The sequence below is a fragment of the Neovison vison genome, chromosome 13 (genome assembly GCF_020171115.1).
Source record: "Neovison vison isolate M4711 chromosome 13, ASM_NN_V1, whole genome shotgun sequence".
In the NCBI taxonomy this organism is placed as follows: Eukaryota; Metazoa; Chordata; class Mammalia; order Carnivora; family Mustelidae; genus Neogale; species Neogale vison.
Window position 1 is genome coordinate 71,952,886 of NC_058103.1, and position 23,600 is coordinate 71,976,485.

General features: G+C 42.8%; 1 protein-coding gene across 4 annotated transcripts in view; it reads left to right on the plus strand.

The window, feature by feature from the left end:
* The window catches only part of STXBP6 (syntaxin binding protein 6), a 255,709-nt gene extending 234,196 nt beyond the window's left edge, over window positions 1-21,513 (plus strand). For all 4 annotated transcript variants that reach the window (XM_044231556.1, XM_044231554.1, XM_044231553.1 and 1 more), the window contains 2 exons: window positions 15,208-15,365; window positions 21,054-21,513. In XM_044231556.1, coding sequence (XP_044087491.1) covers window positions 15,208-15,365; window positions 21,054-21,077 — 182 coding nt within the window. In that variant the 3' untranslated portion in view covers window positions 21,078-21,513. The remainder of the gene's footprint in view (window positions 1-15,207; window positions 15,366-21,053) is intronic.
* The last annotated feature ends 2,087 nt before the right edge of the window (window positions 21,514-23,600 follow it).

Below are 23,600 nucleotides of genomic sequence, written 5' to 3' on the forward strand. Positions count from 1 at the left end.
GACTTTATTCTCTTTATTATCTCCTAAATAATAGGATTTAACTATAGCAATAATGATCTAGTCTAAAGTGACCTCAGTGACCACAACAGATTTTTGTTATATTCAGCATATTTCACCTGGAATTTAGCAGAATTTTATTTTTTTCTGTGGAAGTTCATCTGTCTCATTTCTCCTGCTCAAAACAAGAAGTCTCCTGCACCTCTCTGGGTGCTAGTCACATTGCCACTTCACAGACGAAACTGTCAGACAGAAGAGCGAGCATTCAGTAATTGAAAATCTTCTTCACAATCCTTTGGTCTTTTTAAACCCCATCAGTTGGCCATGTAAGATATCCCTGGTAGTATGTATACACTTTCCTGTGAAGGCTATGATTTTTCCCTTGGATTTTATTATTGTGAACTAATAAAAGTTGAGAAATGTCATGTACTGAAGTGACAGACTGGTGTATGTGTGCATACTCACTGTAGTGAAGTTCTCTGGAATGTAAGGGTAACGCTTTCCAAAGGGGACAGCGTGGATTGTTTTCAAGAGATCAGTTACGAGATTCTTAGTTTCTACATGTGTTTCTTAAACAGTAAAGACAGTTAAAACCTCACTGAGCTCCAAGTCCACAAAAGTGACTTCCAGGGCCAGCTGTGCTATCACTGGGATGTAACATTAGGCAATTCCTTTCAATTTGACCCTCCGACTACACTTTCTTTCCAGGGAATTAGATGATCCTTAAGTTGTTTTCCAATATAAGGCAATGGGATATTTGCATATTTTATGTGAGGAAGTTATGCTAAATTCCCAAAGAGCCTAATCACTTAACAATAGGTTTGAGATGCAGTTTGAATTAGAAGTAAAACATCTCTAAGGACCAATTTGGGCTGGACGCACACTAAATGTAGCACATGTTTTCTTAAAGAGCACTATAAATTCATTTTTGCTAACTGTGAAGGATATTCAATCTCAGACCTCATTCTTTACTCTTAGAGCCTCAAAACATTCTTTTATTGTCAACTCAAAATCATTTAATTTTCCATCCCATGTTAATAAATTAGCCTTGGTGAGCTCTTTCTCCTTGATGAGCTTTCTCCATATTTTCCACCTTTTATATTCTTATTTCCTATTTATAAGTGTGTTTGTTTTCATACAGTAGCTCTAGCCACATAATACGTATGATATATGGGTCTGGTACTCTCCTCAGGACCAAGTATAGCAATGGGGAGGAGACAGTCAAGGATACGTAAGAAATTAAAATTCTACTTGATTAAACAGACCTTAAGTCAGTAATTATAATGTGTTAATATAGGAATAGAGACACGAACAAAGTGCTAGGGAAGCATGGAGTAGGGAGCACAACCTTCTTTTGAATCTTAATGAAGTCCAACTTAATCTACTCTTGTTGCTTGTAATTTCAGTGTCCCATCTAAAAAACCATTGCCTAATCTAAGGTCGTAATTTATGCCTGTGTTTTCTCTAAGAGATTTATAGTTTAGCTCTTGTGTTTAGGTCTTTGATCCATTTTGAATTTAAATTGTATGGTGTGAGGTAGGGTCTAATGTCATTCTTTCACATGTAGACATCCAGTTGTCCCAGTCCCAACAGACGAAGACTCTTCTTTCCCCAGTGAATAATCTTGGGATCCTTGGAGCCACCTTTCTGATGTATTGGCCTGACTTAATTTCCACTGTGTCAAATTCACCTTGGTTTTTCTGTTCTCAGGCCGTCTCACCTCAGTATCCTTTGCAGGCACCTTTATGTTTAGTTTAGGCTATAGGAAGAATCAGCAAACCGTTTTCCTTTCTCTAACAGTGCTCCTAAGGTAAGCTTACCCATTGCCATTCTCTCTCTATGTCGATGACTTAGAAATTTTATCTCCATCCCAGACTTCTCTGCAGAACTTCATGCTGAAATACCTGTTTGCCTTATTGACTTCCCTTGGATGTCTCACAGGCCACTTAAGCATAACATTTTCCAAAATGAAATACTTGATTTTCCTGTCTGTCCACCCTCCAACGAAGTTTGTTCTGACAGATTTTTCTGTCTTGTAAATTGCACCACTGTTTGCCCTTGTGCTCAAGTCAAAAACCTGGGATTAGCTCACTCTTCTTCCTTTTCCTTCATCTCCTGTATTCAGGCATCAGTATAAATCTTAAATCTTTCCACTTCTCTCATCTCTACTGACATCATTCTAGTACAAGCCACCATTATCTTTTACTTGGGTTACTGCAATAGCTTCTCAACTGTTCATTCTCTTTTCTCTCTTGCTTCTGTTCTCAAACAACAGCCAGAGTAGGAATTTCAAAAATAATCTCAGTCCAGGTGACTCTTATTTAAAAATGCTGCAGTGGTGGGACATCTGGTTGGCTTAGTTGGTTAAGCATCCAACTTTTGGGTTTGGCTCATGTCATGAACGCAGGGTCTTAGGATGGAGCCCCGTGTTAGGCTCCACATTCAGCATGGAATCTGTTTGTCCCTCTCCCTCTGCTCCTCCCCTCCTCTTTGAGAGCTCTCAAGTAAATGGAGTCTTCAAAAAATTTTAAAAAGATGCTTCAGTGACTTCTAGTTGCACCTGCTTCTCCCTCTAGTCTCTTCTCACTCCACCCTCCCCCTTCTGTAGCCACACATTTGATTCCCAGGGACAGAAGTTTTTTCCTCTTTCAAGCCTTTGCACTTGGACTTTGCCTCAGCTTATCTCTTCACACCCTAGCTTAAACATTGCCTCCTTAGACAGATCTCCCCACTGATGCTGAGTCAGTCCCTATCGCCTTGAATTCACTAGCATAGCACATCATTTGGTAACTGCCCAGAAATTTTTAAATTGTGTGTGTGTACACATAACATAGATACCTTATGTACATATTATTTGAACCTATACAGAACCTATACATAATCTGCCTCTTGTTTCTAGATGATAAGCTCTTTGCCTGGCGTAGGGTCAGGATAGGGTAGGTGGCCGCATGGGGGACAGAACATGTCTGCTACTCTGTTCCCTGCCTGCTGCTATGCCTGTTGCAAAAAAAAAAATAGGTGGCAAGAAAACATTTCAGTGAATAAACAAAGCAGCAGAAGATCTGGGAAAGGTGGAGTGATCTCTGATGAGTATGAATTAGTAGTTGGTTAGGGATGAAAAGGGCATCACAGATTGAGTAACCAGAGGGTACAAAGGCCTGTGCCTTTTCCTGGAATCAGAACCATAAATTAAACATCCAACTACAGTCAACATTTTTTTGTATTTCAGCTTCATTTTTAAACATTTTATATGAATATTAATAAGTTACGGTTTCCACAAAGTTATATGAAATTATTATAATTATTATCATCCTCATTGTTAAAAGTTTCATTACTGTTGATGTTCCAAATGTCACAACTTGTCCAGTAGGACCTGCTTTATTTATATTTTTTCAGGACCTGCTTTGAACTGACCTTTTTTTTTTTTTTTTTTTTTTTTAGCACTAACCCTATCATCTTTGAAGGTATCCTTGTTATCTAGCAATGCTTCAAGCCTATCCAAGTATTCTTTGCTCCAAGGCATGAAATTCACTATATTGCAAATAACTTGGCTTTCTTCTATAAGAAAACAGTGTTAGACACGAAAATCTAAGTGCTGGGTTTGCATTTGAGTACAAATGTTGCATGCTAGTATTTGGACACCCTTATGGACAGAGCTAGATACGATGTTCCTTAGTAAGCTTTTTATTCACATTTTTTTTCCCAAACTCATTTATGATATATTCTACTTTACCTATAGTAAGAAACTGATAAAACTTTAATGAATTTCTAAAATCTGTCAAGAAACAATGAGGCAATGGATAGAAATTGGACTCTGGGGGTGGCAGATGCCAAGTGAATGGCTTGGCACAGGATCAGGAGGGCCCCTCTTGAGTTGATAGTATTGAACTATGAGTTGTACTATCAATCTTGTACTGTCAACTTGAGTTGATATTATTGCACTATGGATGAGCCCACAAAGCATCACAGCAAGGAGGTGGTGTGATCAGGTCAGTAACAAGCAAAGAGGATGATGTGTTAGAAAACTGACAGACCAGTGGTCGTAAAACCACCCAGGCTACTGCATGGTCCAGTAAGGCCCGGTGGGGACTGGAATAGAGTGGAGAGCTTAGCCGAGAGCCCTTGCTGAGGTAAACGCCCTGGGCTGTGTGGACACTTGTGTGTGGGATGTGACAGAAGGTTGGACTTAAAGGTGATTGAGCATAGCATACTGGGTAGACAGAAGGGCCAGGAACTAATACAGTGTACTCAGGAGGAGAAGGTCAGATGGAGTGTGGGAAGGCAAAGAATGGGCTGATTTAAAGTAGAATTTGAGAAGCAGACACATATTGACAGTATCTGGCCCGTGTTTATTCAACATTAAATGTGTTGAATGAATCAGATATTACCAATAACAGTATGTGTTAAGCTCATACTGCATTACTAACACTATGCTAAGTATATATTAAATTTTTACAACAATCTCTAGGAAAAATAAGCACTCTTTGTATCATCACTGTGCCAATGAGAAAACATAGGCCCATCGAGACTAAGTAATTTACCTGGGGCCACAGAGCTAGTATCGTCTTCCCTCATACCCCTAACCAAGCAAGGAACGCAACTCACAGGGAGTAATTGGTGTGGGGGCTGGGGGGCATTAAGAAATAGTCTGGTATAGAAGCCCAGAGAAAGAGCAGCTTGTAAAAATAAGTAGTCAGTCACCTTGTGGTGCAGTGGCCAAGTGGAGGAAACTTAAAATAGGCAGTGGACTTGGTAGGCTACTGAACACATGAGCGGTGTTAGGACATTAGCTGGAAGCCACTTTTCTGGAAGCCCTTGGTGATTGGGAAGTACAAGGCCAACAGTAGGCTAGATTGTTTCTTCAAGGATGTTCATGGTGGACGAATAGTGGAAGAAAGGCAAGCTAGAGACCCTTTAGTACCAGATACCTGAAGTTTCTCTCTTCAGTAGTGGTTAAATTTCACTGTCTACTACATGATAGACACAGTTCTAAGTGCCCCCTTTGTACATGACCTCATTTATTCCTCACAGCAACCCTAGAAGGTAGATAATAGACCAACCCCCATGACAGGTAAGGAAACAGACTGAAGCACAGAGGGTAAGTTATTAGTTCATGGTCACCCAGGAAGTAAGCAGCAGATTCCACATGTTGAAAAGAATTAGTTTCAGCAGTAGCACTGTAGAGGGTTTTCGAATTGTGTCTATCAGGACTTGAAATTGTAGTTATCCAAGTAAAAGACATTGGTTTCCAACTCTAACAAAAGCAGTCCGCCATAGATCCTAGCTGGTTTATTGCCATAGGTAGCAAAGACAGAATGAACATTATCCATTTTATCAAATTTAGAGCCACTTTAGGGTTTTTTTTTAAACCTCAGAACAAGGATTCCCTCTTTGAAGCTACATTCCAGCCACTTTTCTGAGAGCCTGATATTCTCTGAACAAAACCGAACCAAAAGAATTTATTCTTAAAATCATTCTGTGATGTCCTATAACTCTTGTAAGGACATGTTCATAAGGACCAAGTTTATTTTGTCGTTGTTTCAAGTTTTTATTTAAATTCTGGTTAGTTAACATATAGTGTAAGAGTAGTTTCAGGAGTAAAATTTAGTGATTCATCACTTACATACAACACACAGCAAGTGCCCTCCTTAATCCCTATAAGGACCGCGTTTGAATGAATATTTAAAGGACTGGTGAACCTCTCTACATATCTTGAGTTTAAGGGCTAAAAGGAACTTGAATAAAACCCTAGATATTTGACTCTTGCCACTGGGAATGTTGGAATAAAGCACTGGGAGGAAGGGTGCCTGGGTGGCTCAGTGGGTTAAAGCCTCTGCTTTCAGCTCAGGTCATGATCCCAGGGTCCTGAGATCGAGCCCCACATCGGGCTCTCTGCTCAGCAGGAGGCCTGTTTCTCTTCCTCTCTCTCTCTGTCTGCCTCTCTGCCTACTTGTGATCTCTGTCCGTCAAATAAATAAATAAAATCTTTAAAAAAAAAAAAAAGCACTGGGAGGAGACTGTGAGCTTCTAGCCATCACTCCAAAGGACAGGGAGAGGGCATTGGGCTTTCTGCTGGGTCCTTAGCTATGGGGCATGACTGTGACTTGGGCACAGGCCAGGGTTCTACTAAATGACCTCTACATCTCCAGCAGAAGAGATTCACCTGATAAAAGGATCCATTCTTGTTCCTTTAGTAATGCCAGTAATAGATAACTCCAAGGTCTCCTTCAGGTAGGCTTTTGAGTTTATGGGTTTACAAAGTATTCTTGAGCACTGAGTCCATTTTTCTTTGTCATCCAGCTGCAGGCAACAAATAAATTTCATGGTCCCTGAAATTAGCCACCAACTTGAGACAAAAGATAATTCTGGAACTGCCATTCAGCGTGCTATATCTGTTCTGCTGTCTCTATAAAGCACGCCTTTTTAATGTAATTACATGACTTGTCTATCTGTTACGGAATTGATGAAGACAGCCTGGATTTATTTTTCCTCCTTTAACTTAGGAGTCCATATAGTTTATCGTTGCATTTCCCAAAGCAGATTCTGCAGAAATCCACCCTACTAAAATAATCTATGCAAAAGGACCCAGTGAATAAGTATCTTTCAGAAATTCTGCTGGCAGATCTCTTCTGCTCCCTCCCTACCTCCTCCTGATTCACAATTTACATTAGCATATTAAAGGTTTTCCCAAGTTCTGCTATAAAGGAACCAGCTAGATCGGCACTTCATAAAGTCATTTTTACCATAGAATGGAGTTTTCTATGTGCATTCTTTTAAACCACAGTACCACTTTGGGAAATGCTGACATAGTCATCAAAAGCTTTGGGATCAACTCTCAGCTTCTACGTATTTGACTTTTTTAGCTTCCCTATAGAAGCGAGCTCATGCAGTTTGTTTCTTTCTGTGTCTCGCCTGCCCAGGCCGGGAGGTAAGAAAAACAGAGAGATATTGGTCCCTGGATACAAAAGTGAAGCTCTATAGGACCGATAAGTTTAGAGAGCTAGTGCACAGCATGATGACCATAGTTAATAATGCTGTATTGAATACTAGAAATTTGCTAAAAGTAGATTGCAGGTGCTCTCACCAAAAAAGAAGAAAAAAATCTGAGATGGATATGTTAATTAGCTTGACTGTAGTGATCATTTCATTCTGTATATCAGATTGTCGTGTTGTGTACTTGAAATATATATACAATTCTTTAAAATATTTTTTTTCAAGTTTTGGGGTCGAGATCTGGGTGATCTTGGGTAAGCTACTGCACCTCCCTGAGCTGTAAAATAGAAAATATTCCTTTGAGGACTTTGACAATTAACCACAGCACCCACACATAGGAGACATTCAGTGAATGGTAGCTGTTGCCTGTGAGTGACTGATAGGGTCTCGCATCTTTGCCCGGCATGGGTTAAGGACTCTTCCTTTTAGAAAGGTTTTACATAAAGTAGCCTGAGTTTGTAACAGAACTTGTCTGATTAGTCGTTTCCACAAAATACAAATGAAATTTAACCTTTAGAAAAATCTCCATTAGGGGATCCTAGAAGGTGGCCCAACATTGAGATGCAGCAGTGTGGTTAGTATTGATTAGTCAATGTAAAGAGAAGGAGCTTCGTAATTTACCCGACCTCACGGATAATTAATGGAGTCTGTGAATTAAGAACCTACTTGTTTCACTGGGTAGGCCTTTGCATTTAATTACTCTGTTTGGAGAAGTTAATATCATCATTATTATTTAAACTATGTTCATTTCTAAACTGTTTTAGCGCCAGTCACAATCCTAAGCAGAAGCTCCTAGGAAGTATCACGGTCAGGTAAGGTCAATTACTGCAAGTGGGGATGGAGGTGCGCCCTCCTCTCAGGAAGGAGAGTGCCTCAGTGGTTCGAAGTGGCTTTAGATCTGAGAAGGGACCTGGCAACCTAGTTTCCACGTGACTTTTCTTTTGCTGATATGTCCTCTAGTGGTGAAGACCCTGAGCAGTGAAGACTGGAAACAAAACAAAGGAAAGGAAAAGTCATCTTGGGTGAATCCCATAGAATTGTGGCCATTCATTTGAATGTTACTAATACTGGACCAGACTTAAGTGTACTTTATGTCCATCCATGAAAATAGCTTTGCTAAAAAATAATTATACCATAACAAGAGTAGAATAGGGACTATTTAAGCTACTCCTTGAATAAATTATTACTAAACACTGTGGACAGACAGTATGAGGGTAACCAGTGTTCCTCGCCTATTAACAGATTTAATATAATAGAGCTCCCTGACAATTTTTGTGAGTTTATTGTATCCATGTTATTTTTTTTTCTATAATTGGTTTTCCTTTAAGTTAGTTTGGATCCATGGTGCATTATTGTACAGTTCTTCCTCCCTAGGTAAATTGACTATAGAGTAGAAGTAGTCCAAGCAAAACTATTAAAACTATTCCTTTTTTTAAAAAAAAAGATTTTATTTACTTTTATTTTAGAGAGAGAGTGGGAGGCGGGGCAGAGAGAGAAGGAGACAAGCAGAATCCATGCTGAGTAGGGAGCCTGACATGGGGCTCGATCCCAGGATCCTGAGATCATGACCTGAGCTGAAACTAGGAGCTGGACGCTCAACTGACTGAGCCATCCAGACATCCCCAAAACAATTCAGTTTTAAAACAATGCTTTGAGATGAGCAAGTTTACTCAGAACTGAGTATAGATTGGCATATATTTATTGATCACTTGATTTTTAGGTGATTTTCCTGCTTTTTTCCAAACAAGATGAATATTTTACATTTCAAATATACGTATCTATATATATCATCTTTACAGATACAGATATAAAAATATAGATAGATATGGATATAGATATTTGATAGAGGAGGTAGCTGGTGAAAATGCTTGAAGTTGCCTCTTTCCTAGCTATTGAATGAGGAATTTTGATTACCAAGATACAACATGAATTCTAGGAAATTAGGTTGATATTTGAGCTGTTGGTGTGTTCTGTGTGCTTTTGAAAATCTTTCCCCTCCTCTTTCTCTTCTGTTGTTGCTTTTCAATACATGTTACTCTTTTTCCCTTGTTTTCCTATACATTGAAATTCATTTTAATTGTGTTTTCAAACAGTGACTGAATGCAGTGTTACTGCTTTATCTCAAAGTTACAGTTTTTAAAGTCTACTCAGTCACTTCACATAGAAGATGCCAACATAAAAAGAGAGAGAGAGAGAGAGATGCCAGCATATATCTATTTTTTAAAAGCACATATCAAGTGGAACTGATGTAAATGCAACAACAATAAAGTAAGACTGGTCTCTACTCTCCAGAGACTATAATTCAAAAGGCAGTTGACTTTCTTTGCTAGGGTTGACAGGCTCTTCTCAGACTACTTGAATTCATTTGGGTATTAATACGCTTCCTGTCTATTTAGAGAGAATTATTGTTCTATCTGCCTTGGGAGACTGTTGTATTTCCAGATTTAACTCAACACAACATGATGGGCCCCAACTTTTGAGTAAAGCATGCCTTGATACAGTGAGTTTGTGCTCAGCTGCCTCTCTGAGCAATACTCTGAGCTAGGCACTACAGATATACAAAGATATCTAAGAAGTGTCTTCTGTAAGCCTCAAGACACTTAGTGCCACAAGAGGAGAGATGAGAGAGACACGCAATAGAATTGGGTGGGATTGTGCCATTTTTCCAAAGTTCCTAGAGGGCAGAAGTGGTCTGAGGGAGGTGGAGAGGCTCACGTCCACTGACCACCTATAGGACTTGGCATATCTCTTCACCTTCTTTTCCACAACAGCCACACCAGCTGGATGGCATGACCCTCATTTGACCAATGAGGAAACTGAAGATCAGAGAAGTTAAATCTCTCCCTCAAAGTCATTCTGCCATTTTCGTCAATATAACTGTGCCTGGTACATAGTATGCTCTCCTGTGAATGGTGTTGAAAGCTGAGTGAATCTTTTAGGGAAGCAATTTTCCTCATGCATCAAGAGCCTCAAAAAAGTGTATGTTCTTTGACTCAACAATTTCTTTTCTAGGAATTGTCAGAGATGTGGATAAAGATCGTGTCTTTATGTGTGTGTGTGTGTAAATGCAATAAGGTAACTGCAACCTCATTTCAAAAAGCAAAACTTTTGGAAACACACCCAGTATTCACAGGGAAAGAGTCAAATAAATTACAGAATACAACATACTTTTGAAGAATTTTTTTTATGACACGGTGTGATGTCCCCAATACAATGTGGACTAAATGTATATGGTGTGGTCTCCGCCATGTTTTAGAAAAGCATATACAGAAAAATTACCAGAATAAAATGTACCATAAATATAAATTGTGCTTATCTCTAAACAATTGACTATTACAGATTTTATCACTTTTTTATAGTAACATGTATTCTAAATTTTCTACAGTAAGTTTTTCTAACTTCTAATGAGAGGATATTTTGTTTTGTATTGTGATTTTTAAGGGATGCATGAGGAACTACTACCCTGATGTCTTCTTCCACACAGTTAATACAGATTGTGTCATTAATCTCATACAAGAAAATTCCCATGGAGAACCCATTTAACACAATGAGGAAGAGAACTGGCTCTAGAGGTGGGCTTCCTGGGTTCAAAATTTAGCTGTGCTATTTCTTTACTGCGTGATCCTTGGCACATTGCTAAGCCTCTCTCTTGATGTTGGTGCTCCCATTGATAGAAGTGGGACAGTGTAATGCCCATCACATAAGGTGGTTGTGAGAGGTAGGCTTAGTAAGTGCCTAAAACATAGCAAGTGTTCAGGAAACTGTTATTTTTACATTGGATTTATTTATTAAGCTATTTAAGGTTGGTTATTTTTATAACTTACAGTTGTTTGTTTTAAGGCTAGTAACAACAGATTCTTTATCAACTTCTCCCTTTGCCTTTTACTATAGTAAATGCATTCCCCTTTTTAAATTTTGGGTTTTTTTTTTAAGATTTATTTATTTACTTAAGGGAAAGAGAGAGAGAGAGAAAGAGCACAAGTAGGAGGGGCAGCGGGAGAGGGAGAAAGAATTTGAAGCAGACTCCAAGCAGAGTACAGAGCCTGACATGGGGCCCAGTCTCACAACCCTGAGATCATGACCTGAACCAAAACCAAGAGTCTGTCACTTAACCAGCTGTGCCACCCAGGCGCCCCTACATTTTGTTTTTTATTTAACTCCACTGAATTCCTGGCACAATTGCTAAACGAGATAGTTAACTCCATTAGACACAAACTAATCCCTTAGTCACTTGGCAAGTTTAGAATTTCAGTAACTTGTCAGATCTTGTGACAGCATCAGTTATGTGTCCAACCCACTGCCAAGCCATGAAGAAATCATAGAAAGGATGATACATACTTCCTACCTCTCAACCAACATTTCTGATCTGCTTTGTGCCTTGGATCAGGAATACAGAAATGAAAAAGACACTGTCCCTGCCCTCAAGGAGTTTACCCTAGATAGCTAACATTACATGCATGAAGTCAATGCGCCATTATAGGATTTTTTTTTATTTTTATTTATTTTAGAGTGTATGTGCATGTGGAGGGGCAGAAGGAGAAGGAGGGAGAGACCTCAAGCAGATTTTCCACGGAGCATGGAGCCCAGTTAGGGTTAGGGTTAGGGTTAGGGTTAGGGTTAGGGTTAAACCCCAGGTGAAGGCCAAAATCAAGAGTCAGTTGCTTAACCAGCTGAGCCACCCAGGCGCCCTGTAGATGCGCCATTTGAAATAGACACAAGATAATGTGTGTGTTAGCAGTAGCCAGGCTATAGGGTGGGCTATACATGACCAGGTTCCCTAAAAGGGAGTTTGAAGGGTACTGATGGAGCCAGTTTAGGAAGGCTAAGATGAGAAGCAGGGTCTCAGGCAGAGATAACAATGTAAAGGCATATAAGTAAAAGAAACCTGACACATCTGTACAAATATAGGTAATTTGGCAAGGCATAAGAGATGAGCTGAGAGAAAGGCAAGGCAGAAGTCTCAATTTAAAAAAAAAAAAAAGAAGTCTGAATTTTATCTTTTGAGTGGGGAGATGGTAACAGATTCACCTTTTTAAAAGTTTAGTATGAAAGTGTGGAAGATGAACCCAAAAAATGTATGGAGACAGCTAGACAAAAGGCTATTACTAGAACTCTGAGAGCAGGAGGAACTAGGTCAATGCAGAAACAGTGAAGAGAACAAAGCAGAGAGCTATGTAAAAGGGGAGCTTTAGCTCTACAGGGTAAAAGGGAGGATAGAGACTGGACCACCAGATTTCTGAATGGAGGAACTGGGCAGATAGTGTGGGTTGTTCGCTGAGCTGGGGACCCCAAAGGAAAAGCAGGCATGAAGGGAAAGACAGTGGAGTCAAGTTTAGACGTAATGAATTCCAGGTGACCTTGGGTCACTGGAGTTGTCAAGTAAGAAAACATACAGGTCCAGACCTTAGCAGCACAACCTAGTGAAAGATGGAATTCAGTTGTGCCAGGAGTTGAGTAAATTGATCTATGGAGAATCTACAGATGAGAGAGAGAAGAGGGCCAAGGGTAGAAGCCCAGAACTGCAGCTTTAGCAAGATCTCAGAGAGAAGGAAGTAAGCAAGCAAGAGACCCGAGTAAAGAGGAGAAAGATTCAAGATTTAGGGAATGACCAATATAATGAAATGGTGACCTTGGGGAATTTATCACCTGGCTGGAAAGCCACTGCATCTACTGGTGAAGAAATGAGGTAGAAAAGTTGCCTATGAATGTCCTTGAGTAAGTGCCTACGAAGGATATAGACAGTTCTTACAGAGTTGAGGGGAAGGAGGGTGTGGAGTTGACCTGCAGCTTGACAAAGATGATAAGACTTCATTCACTGAGCCTGAAATTGGCTAGAATTGAAACCAAGAGCAAGAGGTCATTTCAATCAAGACCCTGGGATTTGTTCAAATCCATCCTCATGTCTGAAAATAACTGGAGGTGGGTTTTCTATTGATTGTGGTAATCAGTGTCATCTTTAAATACTGAAGACAGCATTTGGTTCTCTCTTAGTAATAATGCCCATTGGCTAAACAGTATCATATAAAACTGGATGCAGTGTTACCTGATATCTTGTACAAGATTCAGGAAGTCATGACAAGAAACAATATGACTTATTCCAAAAACAGGGAGGTGTCTGACTTGGAGGACATGAGGGTCAGTTTCAATGGGAAAAGACAAGTCCTAGTTATATACCCTTCTAATTTTATGGTAGCTTGTTCTAAAATCCCTTGGTTTAATACAGCTATTCCTGGCTGTGAAGTCGCAGATTCCCTGCCCCATATTTTCCCTAGCCTCTGGTGGCTAACTGTGGGTATGTGAAAGGAAGCATGAAAGGGAGGAAATTTAAGTGTGTTCTGCCCTCTCCTTTGCCCCTTCCAGTCCTTTCCATCTTCCCATTCCATCCCACTGGCCTCTTTCTTCCCAAGACCACTTGACTTACAATACAGCATGAGCACTAACTCTTCATTGACCAAGAGGAATACCTTAAGGACAGAAAGAGTCAGGCATTACCTTGGGAAACAACCTGTCAAATCTGTCTCCGCTAGTCTGCTCTCAATTATGTCTTCTCGTCTTGCTTCCCACAACCTACACCATATCTGCAAAGAGGAAGCTACAGAATAAAGAAAAGTCATTGGAAAATCAGGTTCCAGTGCTGCCCATGCCACTTCCTTAGGGATATGATTTGTGCTACCACTTAACCTTAACTAGTCTCAGTCTTCTCAGGAGAATTTGTGTGACAGTCAAATTAGATAATATTTGTCAAGGTGCTTAAGATTGCAAAATGCTATTCACATCTTAGGGAATGGTCTAACATGGGCTATCATCATAGTCAGGAATATGATGTGAAAAAAGAGTGGGGCCAAGATTTCTCCTCCTCCAACTGTTCTAAAGACCTAGACCTTCCATTCCAATCCTTATATTCAACCAGTTTCCTCCAGAGCCTCATCTCTGTTAGTCCCTATTAATCTGTGTTGATTTATCTTGGCTCATGCAATGCTTAATACAACTGAGTAATACTAAGTTACCCCCATTCTCCTCCCCTTAGCACATATTAGAAGCCCTTAAAATCTATTCCTAAAGAAGAAAAATGGGAAGCAATTTACAAGTCCTTTGTAGGCACCAGGCACTTTCTTTGCCTGAGATTCTGTTCCACAAACCACAGACTTTTCCCACAGAGGAGAAATTAAGAAGCCTTTACAAGCTGAAACCAAAGGAAATTACATTTCTATTAAAAGCTGTCTGACTGGATGCATCCATCTCAAGTACAAATTTAAATGATGTAATAAACTTATTCAAAGACGTGAGGCTATTACCTAAAATCCTATTAAATATCTTTCACTCAATGTTAACAAAATACAGCTATAAATTTTCTTGGGTTGTAATTTTGCAAGTTGCTTGTTCTCAGTGGGTTATGCCTCCACTGTTGAATTCTGTTTTTCCATCCTGGCAAATGGGATGTCAGGGATACACAATCCTTTGAAATGTGGTGGTTTTCAATTTTCTCGTGAATCTAGAAGTGCTCAGTTCCTTCTAAGGCTGGTTTCTGTCACCATTTTCTACCTCCTGGCTAAGTGCAGTTTTGAGGCCCCATATTTTATAAACTGGAGATCAGAGCCAAGAAGGCCCAGTCAACCAAGCCATGGCTCAAAATTCAAGGTTGGGGGCTGGCACATCTCCTCTGAACTCCGAGACTGATTCACAGCTTCTCATAAGAAGCCATGCTTCTAAGGATGACACGGTAAAATGGAAGGGAGGAGTTAAAAGAAATACAGAGCATTCTCTCTGAAAAAGTTCTGCGCCCCCTTTTCTGGTGGGATTTCACTTAAACCCCAGGTGAAGAGGATATGTCGATAAGACCCAAATATATCTCTTGAACTTGCCTAATTGTATAAATTTGTCAGGATTTCCATTTGCTTTTGCAAGCCCAGTCCTAAATCCAAATAGCCCGTCCCTTGGACCCTCACTGGACAGAATGGCAGGAGAATGGTCATGAGGGCTACGACAAGGAAAGGGATGTGAGAGAGCCATCGGCATTGGCCGGAGTCCTGCAGGCCGTGGGTCCTCTTCTGACACATGCGCAGTCAGACAAGCTCAGAAGAAATGTTGACGGAATCCTAGGTACCCGAGGCTTCTCTGGAGGGAACCCCCTTGCCCTTGCAGGTGCCTAGCCCTCACAGGCTCTGTCGCCAGAGGTCAGCCCCGGCAGCCTCTGATGCTCTTGCTCTGCTTCTTCAGGAAACAGCATCCTCCATTCGGCGGCCGACAGCGTGACCAGCGCCGTACAGAAAGCCAGCCAGGCCTTGAACGAGCGCGGGGAGCGGTTAGGCCGAGCAGAGGAGAAGACAGAAGACATGAAGAACAGCGCCCAGCAGTTCGCGGAGACTGCACACAAGGTGGGTCCCACAGGGGCGCGGAGGTCTCCACTCTGGAGGCTCAGGGAGCTTTGGCTCCAAGAAACTTTTTTTGGTGCGTTTCCCATGGTGGAAGATATAAAATCAAGCCCTCCCCTCCCCCCCATACATCCTGCTGCTCAGTAAGTACCAGAATCATAAAATATTTCTTCTTGTTCCCATTTCTTCATTTCTTTCCTTGCTAACATCTTTCTGTCTCTGACCATGGATCTGGATCTTTGGGAAATGCCGACCATCCTTAGTTCCTGCCCAGAATTTTAGGGCTTAAGTTTCAGGGAAGAGAATGGGGGGTGGAAGAAGTCAGATCCACGAATATCCCTCCCCTTGTGGCCAGTGCTTGAAAAAGGACTTGGGTCTGTCCTGCGTACTTTTCCTTGCCAACCTTTTCCGGTCACGGTCATGAGCCCAGCATCCTGTGTTCTTATAAATCTTCGCTGTATGAAAAGCAAGTTCTAGTCCCCCACATCCAGGGTACCTCAGGGCTGCTTGCCCCTCTGCAAGAGGGCTTGGATCTCGAGGGCTGCCCTGACTCGTGCAGAGCTGCCCATAGGGCTCCTACCTGCTCTGAATCTGGGTCATGGCATTTCCCAGCGTGACCACAGGCACACAACGTGCACTTTCACATGCTCCCGAAGAATGTGCCTTTCAGCAGGGGAAAGGGTAGTTTTTATTGGCAGCCAGCTCTCTGAGGCAGTCGCAAACCAAAGGAAAGAGCGGCCCTGTTAGTCAGGTTATAAAGAGGATTTATGACTGATCTTGTGCTTCAGGTCAGAGGGCAGTTGTCTGGCTAGGGATTGGAATTTAGGTTTCCAGGAACAACCCCTGCTGATAACTGTTGGCATCTCCGACTCGCAATCCGGCCTTCCAGATAGGCTTTTCAGGTGACCTTTGGGGAAAAAATTAACTTACTTCAACAGAAAATCCCAGCTCTGCTGAAGAAGTGAGAATAGAACCACCTGAAAAGTGATAAGAAAGGTCCCCCTAGCTAAGGCTAGCTGGCCTCTCCCAGGGGCTCATTCCCAGGGCGAACTATGGATCCGAACCCCCAGGAGATGCTTCCTGCCTTCCTGTCCTGCCCCCATTACATAGACCTGTCTCCTTGTGTCATCAGCTCTCTGTCCTGTTGGGGTCTTACCACACCCCTGCCTCCAGGGCCCATGTGGGCTTCCCTGGAGAAGACCTGGCCAGATCTGGCTGAAAACGCTGTTGGCCCTGCTCCAGGGCAGACCCTTGCTCACCGCATGTCACGGAAAGAGGGAGCTCAGACCTAAGATTTCCATAAGGTACATATTTAAGGTTTCTTCTCCAGCCTTCATGAGACAGAAATAAGGATGAGATGGAAATACTAGAATTCCCACCCTGGCTTCATTTATAACCACAGCAAATGTTGTGATTGGTGGAGGGGCGGTAGTGGAAGTCTGGAGAAACATTCAAAGTGTTGATTTGGGGAAGGGAAGGCTAAAGGGAGTTATTTTTTAATTATCCTCAAGTCTTGGGGGGCTGGGTAATAGTACAGGCAGTTAGAACCTTGCCATACAAAACAGAGCATTCAGCAGTGCACTGATAAGATTCTGCTAAAACCAGACTTTAGGTGAATGATGAGATCATAAGCCGGGTTACCAAGGAAGTCTGTGAAATCGTTCTTCCTAAGGCGGAGTAGACAATACCTGGAGGTCACCCATGTGGGCGTCCCCCTCAGAGGCAGTTGTACAAACACTGGGTTGGATAACCTGACCAGATGGCCATGATTCTTGGCCCCGGTTGCCCTGTTTCCCTGATGTTGTGGCCAAGTGTGCTGGGTGCGTGGGAAGGCAGTCTGGTGTGGTTAGCATCTTGTGTTTGATTTACCATCCCAGTGACCTTGGGCAAGTGCCTAATTTCTCTAAGCCCCAATTTCCTCATCAGTAAAATAAGGATAATTAATAACAGTTGCTGTCTCCTAGGGCATTGAGAGAATTGAATGAATTCAAACCTATAAATCTATGATCACAATACCTGACATATACAAGTCTGAATTAATACTGGCAATAATAATTTCCATGAAAATGATTCTGTTGAACCTGCCCTATACCATCCTAGAACGAGCACTGTAGGGGGATGGAGAAATGTGATTGAGGACCCCAGCAAAGGGATGGGGAGGGCTTGGAGATGAAGATTTTTGTGCCACCCAAAGTGGGGTGGGCAGGGCTTCTACTAAATGCAATACTTTCTAAACACAGAACAACCCTTGAAACAGGGCCTGTCAGAGCAGAAACTGATTAGGCCACCAGAGGCAAGGGGCCTCTGGCCCTGACCACTGGGAGGATCGGTGCCAGCCAGCAGCCTATTTTCAGGAGAGATGGAGGGTGGAGGGGGCAGTCTTCCCTGGTTTGGGCTTCCCTGCCTGTGGGTGTTCTAAGAGGGAGGTGAAGGGGTTGCTGATGTCTATTAGTGTGTGTGAGGGAGCAGGAGCTAGACACTGTCCTGGCCAGATGTGGTTTTCTTAAATTGGGATGTCTGCTTGTGAAGCACCAGCATTGGCAGTATTCCTCACAAGGAGAGTGACCTCTTTAGTTAAGGTGTGGCTTTTTCCCAGGGACTAGGACTCCAGATCTAAACCCACTGGCATGGCCTGACCATGAAGGTGTCATTTCCCCAGCCAAGCCTCCACCAGACCTGCTGGTGAGGACAGTGTTCAGAGGTAGAAGCCAACTTTCCACCCCCTCCCCAGACAAGCAGCTGTGTTGATTCATAGTGGGCTGTGTTTCCGGGCTGAGACGGGGTATGTGCCAGCACCCTTCACAGACCACAGCAAAACCGGGGGACGGCTCCTCCTTGTTCCTCGATTGACTATGGCACACTTTCCTACACTGCAGTCAAAAGGATCTTTCTGACTTTTCCCAGGACTCCTGCAATGACCCAGGTACATCAGTGAGTAGACCACCTTCACACAGCCCCACCACCAAGATACCTGGGTGCTCATCCCCAGGAGAGCAGATAGAAAGTGTTCCTGCACCCCCTCTCCCCCAGCTCTGTTTGGCCTCCTTGAGGAAGCATGGTTCCTTCCTGAGCTGTGGGCTTGGCCCAGTCTCAGCCCTTAGGGAAGTACAGCGCAGCCCCAGAGTGGGCCTGCTCACTCTCCACTGCCCCAGAAAGCCCAGCGCTGCCGTGTATGCCGTGCTCGGACACCCGCCCCAGGCAGTGAGCCAGCCGGCAGAGGCAGCACCCACACCCAGGCAGACTCAGATGACAGCTCTCAGAGGAAGGGGCACGGAACTGCCCTGTTCCGTACCAGCTCTCGCTTGCAGGGGCAGAGGGGAGTAAGTGGCATTTCTCTCACCAGCAGGGAGCGGCTGCCTCTGTCCCCACTATAGTCACCCGCTTCCTTTGGGTCCCTGAACCAGAAGGCACCTTAGGAGTCCAGGCCTCTTAAAATTCCCCCCATATGAGTAACGATTTATTACTGTTTAGAGGGAGTCATTTACACAGCTTCGAAAGAGAAAGCTTTCCGTGAGATAGTAAGAAAACAAAATACACCCGAAGGAAATTTTTATCTCTTCTTCTGCAAGAACTCTGACATCTAAACTGATCCATAAGCATTTGAGTTAGAGAGGATATTCATAAACATGACAAGATGGAGGTATGGAGCAGTTCTGAGTTAGGGCTCAAGGTCATGCAGTGAATGTGGAGAAGAGGAGTAGCAGCACCCCGCCTTCCATATTCCAAAACTCCTCACTCCCAGAGAATTTTAAAAAACAACAGCAAAAACAAAAACACCTTAGGTACCATGGAAATGATGCCACTTTCTGCAAAGATACTTTAAATATTAAGGATCCAGTCCCATCATATTTCTGCGATGCTGAGCTGGCCACGGCCCCACCTGGCAGGGGCTCCATTCAGGGCCATCCAAGACCCACGGTAGCAGTAACCAGGGCCCGGTGCGAGCAGTGGTACAGTTGTTGTTGAAAATTAATGACTGTGGGTGAATTGGCACGAGCCCATTAGCTGAAGGTTAACAGCTCCGTGAATAACAGGACAGCAGCGCTGATCAAATATTTATGTTGGGTATTCATTATGCACAACACTTAACAGCTCTGTGTTGATTGGAATGGTCTATGTTGCTAAATAATGTATTAAAACTGGAGACGGAGCAAGAAGTGGAGCCCCTACAGCAGAGGGACTGCAGGGGACAGGGCCCTGGAACAGGTCAGACACCCCACATGTCTGTGGACCATAAACTCTCCGAGGTCAGGAGTCCTTAGCCACCTCCACCTTTCTGAGCAAAACCGCGCAGCACTTAGCCCGGCAGCATCGGGAGCGCGCTCCACACACCGTCCGACGGCTGGCAGTCGTGGCGTCTGCCCTGCAGAGGGTCTGTAGAGTTCTCACGGAGGCTGCCTTTCCCAGGCAGAGGCACGGGGAGCTCTTCCAGGAGAGCTGAGTTTAGCAGCCCGAGGGCTAGATCCACACGTCCCCCTCCATCCCATGCTGACCTGGCTTGGTGCCGCAACTGCGGAGGAGGTGTCTGCTGCTCTCGTAGGTGGTCTGAGGTGGCAGCCCCAGGGTTATGACTTTGTTCTTGAAGACATCAAGGAAAGGGAAGGTGGACTCAAAGGCCCTGGGTTATACAGGAGAGATGGGTCGTTGACACTGCCCAGAAGATGGCCAGTGCCACTGTGTGGAATCAGAGGGCTCCCTGGAGCATTCTTTAAGGACCAGGAACTTGGTCGTGAAGCAGACAAGGCTTTCTACAGAGCTGTTGCCCATAGAGAACCACCGCCTCTTTGCTCCAAACCATTCTGAGTGGCGGAACCTGTCTCCTACTCCCAGTCCCAATCCCCTCCCTAATGCCAGAGGCCGGACAAGTGAGGAATTACAGCTCAGGCTCAGCTCTGCCTTCAGGGTCATCTCAGGGTATGGGCTCCTTGGAAAGGATCTAAGAAAAGCAAAGTCAGATTTAACTTAACGTTCCGTACCTGCCTGTGTTGCCTTCAGTATATCATCATGGGCTCTAGCTGGGCTTGGGAAGTTACTGAAGGACACAGTAGTATTAGTGTTCCCATCATAAAGGTCAAACATTTCAGCAAGCCAACTATTTCTCTAATACCAGCGGGAGGAGTGGTAAATGGAGGTCTGGTTTCGGTCTCTTGTTTCGCATCTCATCAGTAATACCGCTTCATAGTCAAGAGCTTTTGAACTTGGTTGGAGGTCCAGGCTGGATAATGAGTGGATTAATGCCAATTGTTTTTCTACAGTTGAGTTTTAATACTTTATAAGATATCAGTAAATACTTACATTTGAGGAGTGTTGGTTTTTCTGAATAACTAGTAACCCAGCAGCCCAGAGACCTGGGTTCTACTCCTGCCGGTTCCTAGGTCAGTCCCTCCTTCTGCCTGCACCCTTGGCTACCCCTTCAGTGGAGGGTGAGAGAGCCGCATAGCGCACTCCCCCTGCAGGACACGGAACTCCAAGGAAACCACTGTTAAGGAGGAATAACAGAGGCAGTTCTCTGTGGATTCTTCGAGAAAATGTTGCACATCCACTAGATGCCACTGGGAATAATACGGCAATCCGCCACAGCGAGTAAAACCTCGGTGCTGCCTCTCATCATGGATTTGGGGAGGGGAGCAGCACGGTGAGTTCTCCCCAGTGCTAACAATGCTTAACTTTGCCATCCGTCTTTCTCCTTAGCTTGCCATGAAGCACAAGTGTTGAGACACTCCCTATCGCGGCAATGACCCTCTCAAGAGAAATGGAAGAGTTTGCTCAGCAGTTTTTACAAGAATTCTGGACCTCTGCTTTTTTTTTTTTTTCCTCCAGTATATGGACATTTAGGTTTTTTTTATTTTTCCTTTTCAGACGTTAATATGAAAGAAAAGACGTAGTGTTTATACATTTCACTAAGGATTGTGCTAAGAAATGCTGCGTCATCAGATTCGTTTGGTTTTTTAATTTTTTTTTCACTGTATAGACATAAGTCTTCGTATGTGTCTTCTCTAATTTTTTTTTTTTTCAGTAGTTTGGATGTGGAATTTGGACCAAATGTCACGCTGGGCTGGGTCTAAACTGGCAACATGTTGTTGTCTTTTTTTCTTGATATTAAACCAGAGAAGCGCCTGGCTGGCTCAGTCAGTAGAGGACACAACTCTTGACCTTGGGGTCGTGAGTTCAAGCCCCACTTTGGGTGTAGAGATTTACTTTAAAAAAAAAAAAAAAAGTGATATGAAGCCAGAAGACCTTTTCATGTGGTGACATCAGATGTTCTTGTTCCTGGTCAGAAATCAGTCAAGCAGTGACTTTGTCACTTTGTCATTGCTTCTCTCAGTCTCCAAGCCACTCTTAATTTGAAGGTTAAGATTCCGTATCTTGAAACACCAGTCTGTATTATGGCAAACAATTGAATTTATCAGGGGAAACAGCAGTCTTAGATTTTGCTTTTTATGTCGTAATCTTTTGCATGAGCCATCACCAGCATTCCAAAAAAAAAATCAGAATGACAGATAGAAATCTACTTTCTGAGCTGCAGTTTAAATACTTCCAGTACTTGTTTCTGTGCTGATTATTTGCAGTTATCATAGGAAGGGGAAAAAACTTGAGATCAAAGACATAAGGAAAAGCCTATTTAAAAACCTCTGTGCATTCATAAATGTCTCTTTCTTTTGTCATTGCCCCAAATTATGGCAGCCAATATTGAAAAGAGCTTGGATTTTTATCAAGAATTGATTTGTCCAGATAAAGGTCTGTGTAAATGACAATGTGAAAAGATACTACAGTTAAAATCTCTTTTCTATTTGCAAAGTCATGCCTGTTTTAGAAACACCCTCACCATATCCTTGGGAAATGGCCTTCAGTTTCTTGGTATCTGATTTTTGGAGGCTCTGATGTTGTTACTTGCTGTCTATTTATTTAATGTAATTTAAAGTGCAGTTGTCTTGACAAATTATATTTCATGGCCATTGCAACTTGCAAGGGCTGACATGAAACATGGCCATGAAGCCTTTACATAACTGTAGTCTGACTGAATAAAGTTGGTACCCACACCTCCTGATTCTGCATTATTCCAGAGAATGCCAGGTTCAGAGTCTGGGAGTTTTCTTTGAGGGTTAAATGCTAAACGTAAAAGCTGTGCTTTGTCTTTGTGAAACAAGGAGGCAAGCCGCATATCCTAGTCACAGTTCCAGCCTCCCACTGTAGTGCATTGATTTTTTTTTTTTTTTTTTAGTGCATTGATTTTTAAACTGCGAGAATCTTCAGGACCCCTTTCTGATCCTCCTACCCACTGAGCCGACTGAGTCCATGCATTGTAGCCTCTTACAGAGCAGCACAAGATGACTTGGGGATTATTTATGCTGATTTAGATAGCTTAATTTCTCCTGATAAAGCATTCCCTGGGAGACAAAGTTGGGCTATAGGGAAAAAAATTATCTTAGTACCTGTCAAAAGGGAGATGCGGTTTGCTGGAGACAAATTTCTGAATCCTCTTAGGAAGATGGTCCAGTTCAAGAAAATGCTCTGTGAAATTAATACGGTAAACTATGTAAGCTTACTATAATATTTTGTACTTTTCTTTCAGTGTCTAAAAAGGTCAAAGAAGCAAGGAACTTGCTCTCTGATGAGTACCATTAGAAGCATTTCTAATTTCTAAGAAAATCCCAAAATATCACTTGAAATGGGTTTTGTTTGTAGACCTCCATTCAGAAAACACACATGCCCATGGATATATTCATCTTCTGAAATTGGATTCCAGCTTCAGAGAGCGATAGTTGGTATGAATAATTGGAAGGGTAAATCTTAAGCCTCCCAACAATCAGCCAAACTCAGAAATAAAATTGTTGCCAACTATCTAACAAGGGTGTTTGCTGAGCTGCTTCTAAAGTAGCAGAGGAGGAGGTCATAAGCATACTGTGAAATACGGGCTTCTTGCTCCCTGGTAGAATTGTGATAGCTACTCTTCATGAAATGTAAGCATTCGACGTCATGCCCTCTTGCTTCACTCTCTGTTTATCCTTTTAGACTTCAGTCTTAGTGGAAATAGCTTGGTTTAGAAGAACACCTCTATTAGCTCCTTCTCTTGTTTCACTTCCAGGGCCCAGCAATGCCCTTGACCTCCCTGGGGTCAACCCCTAGCGAGGCCAGAACAGCAAGCCCCCCTGCCTTTCCTCTACCTCCTGATCTCTTTCAGAGCTGCCCCGTGATGACACATGTGAAGTTCTTTGCTATCGTTTCGTAGAAGGTGCT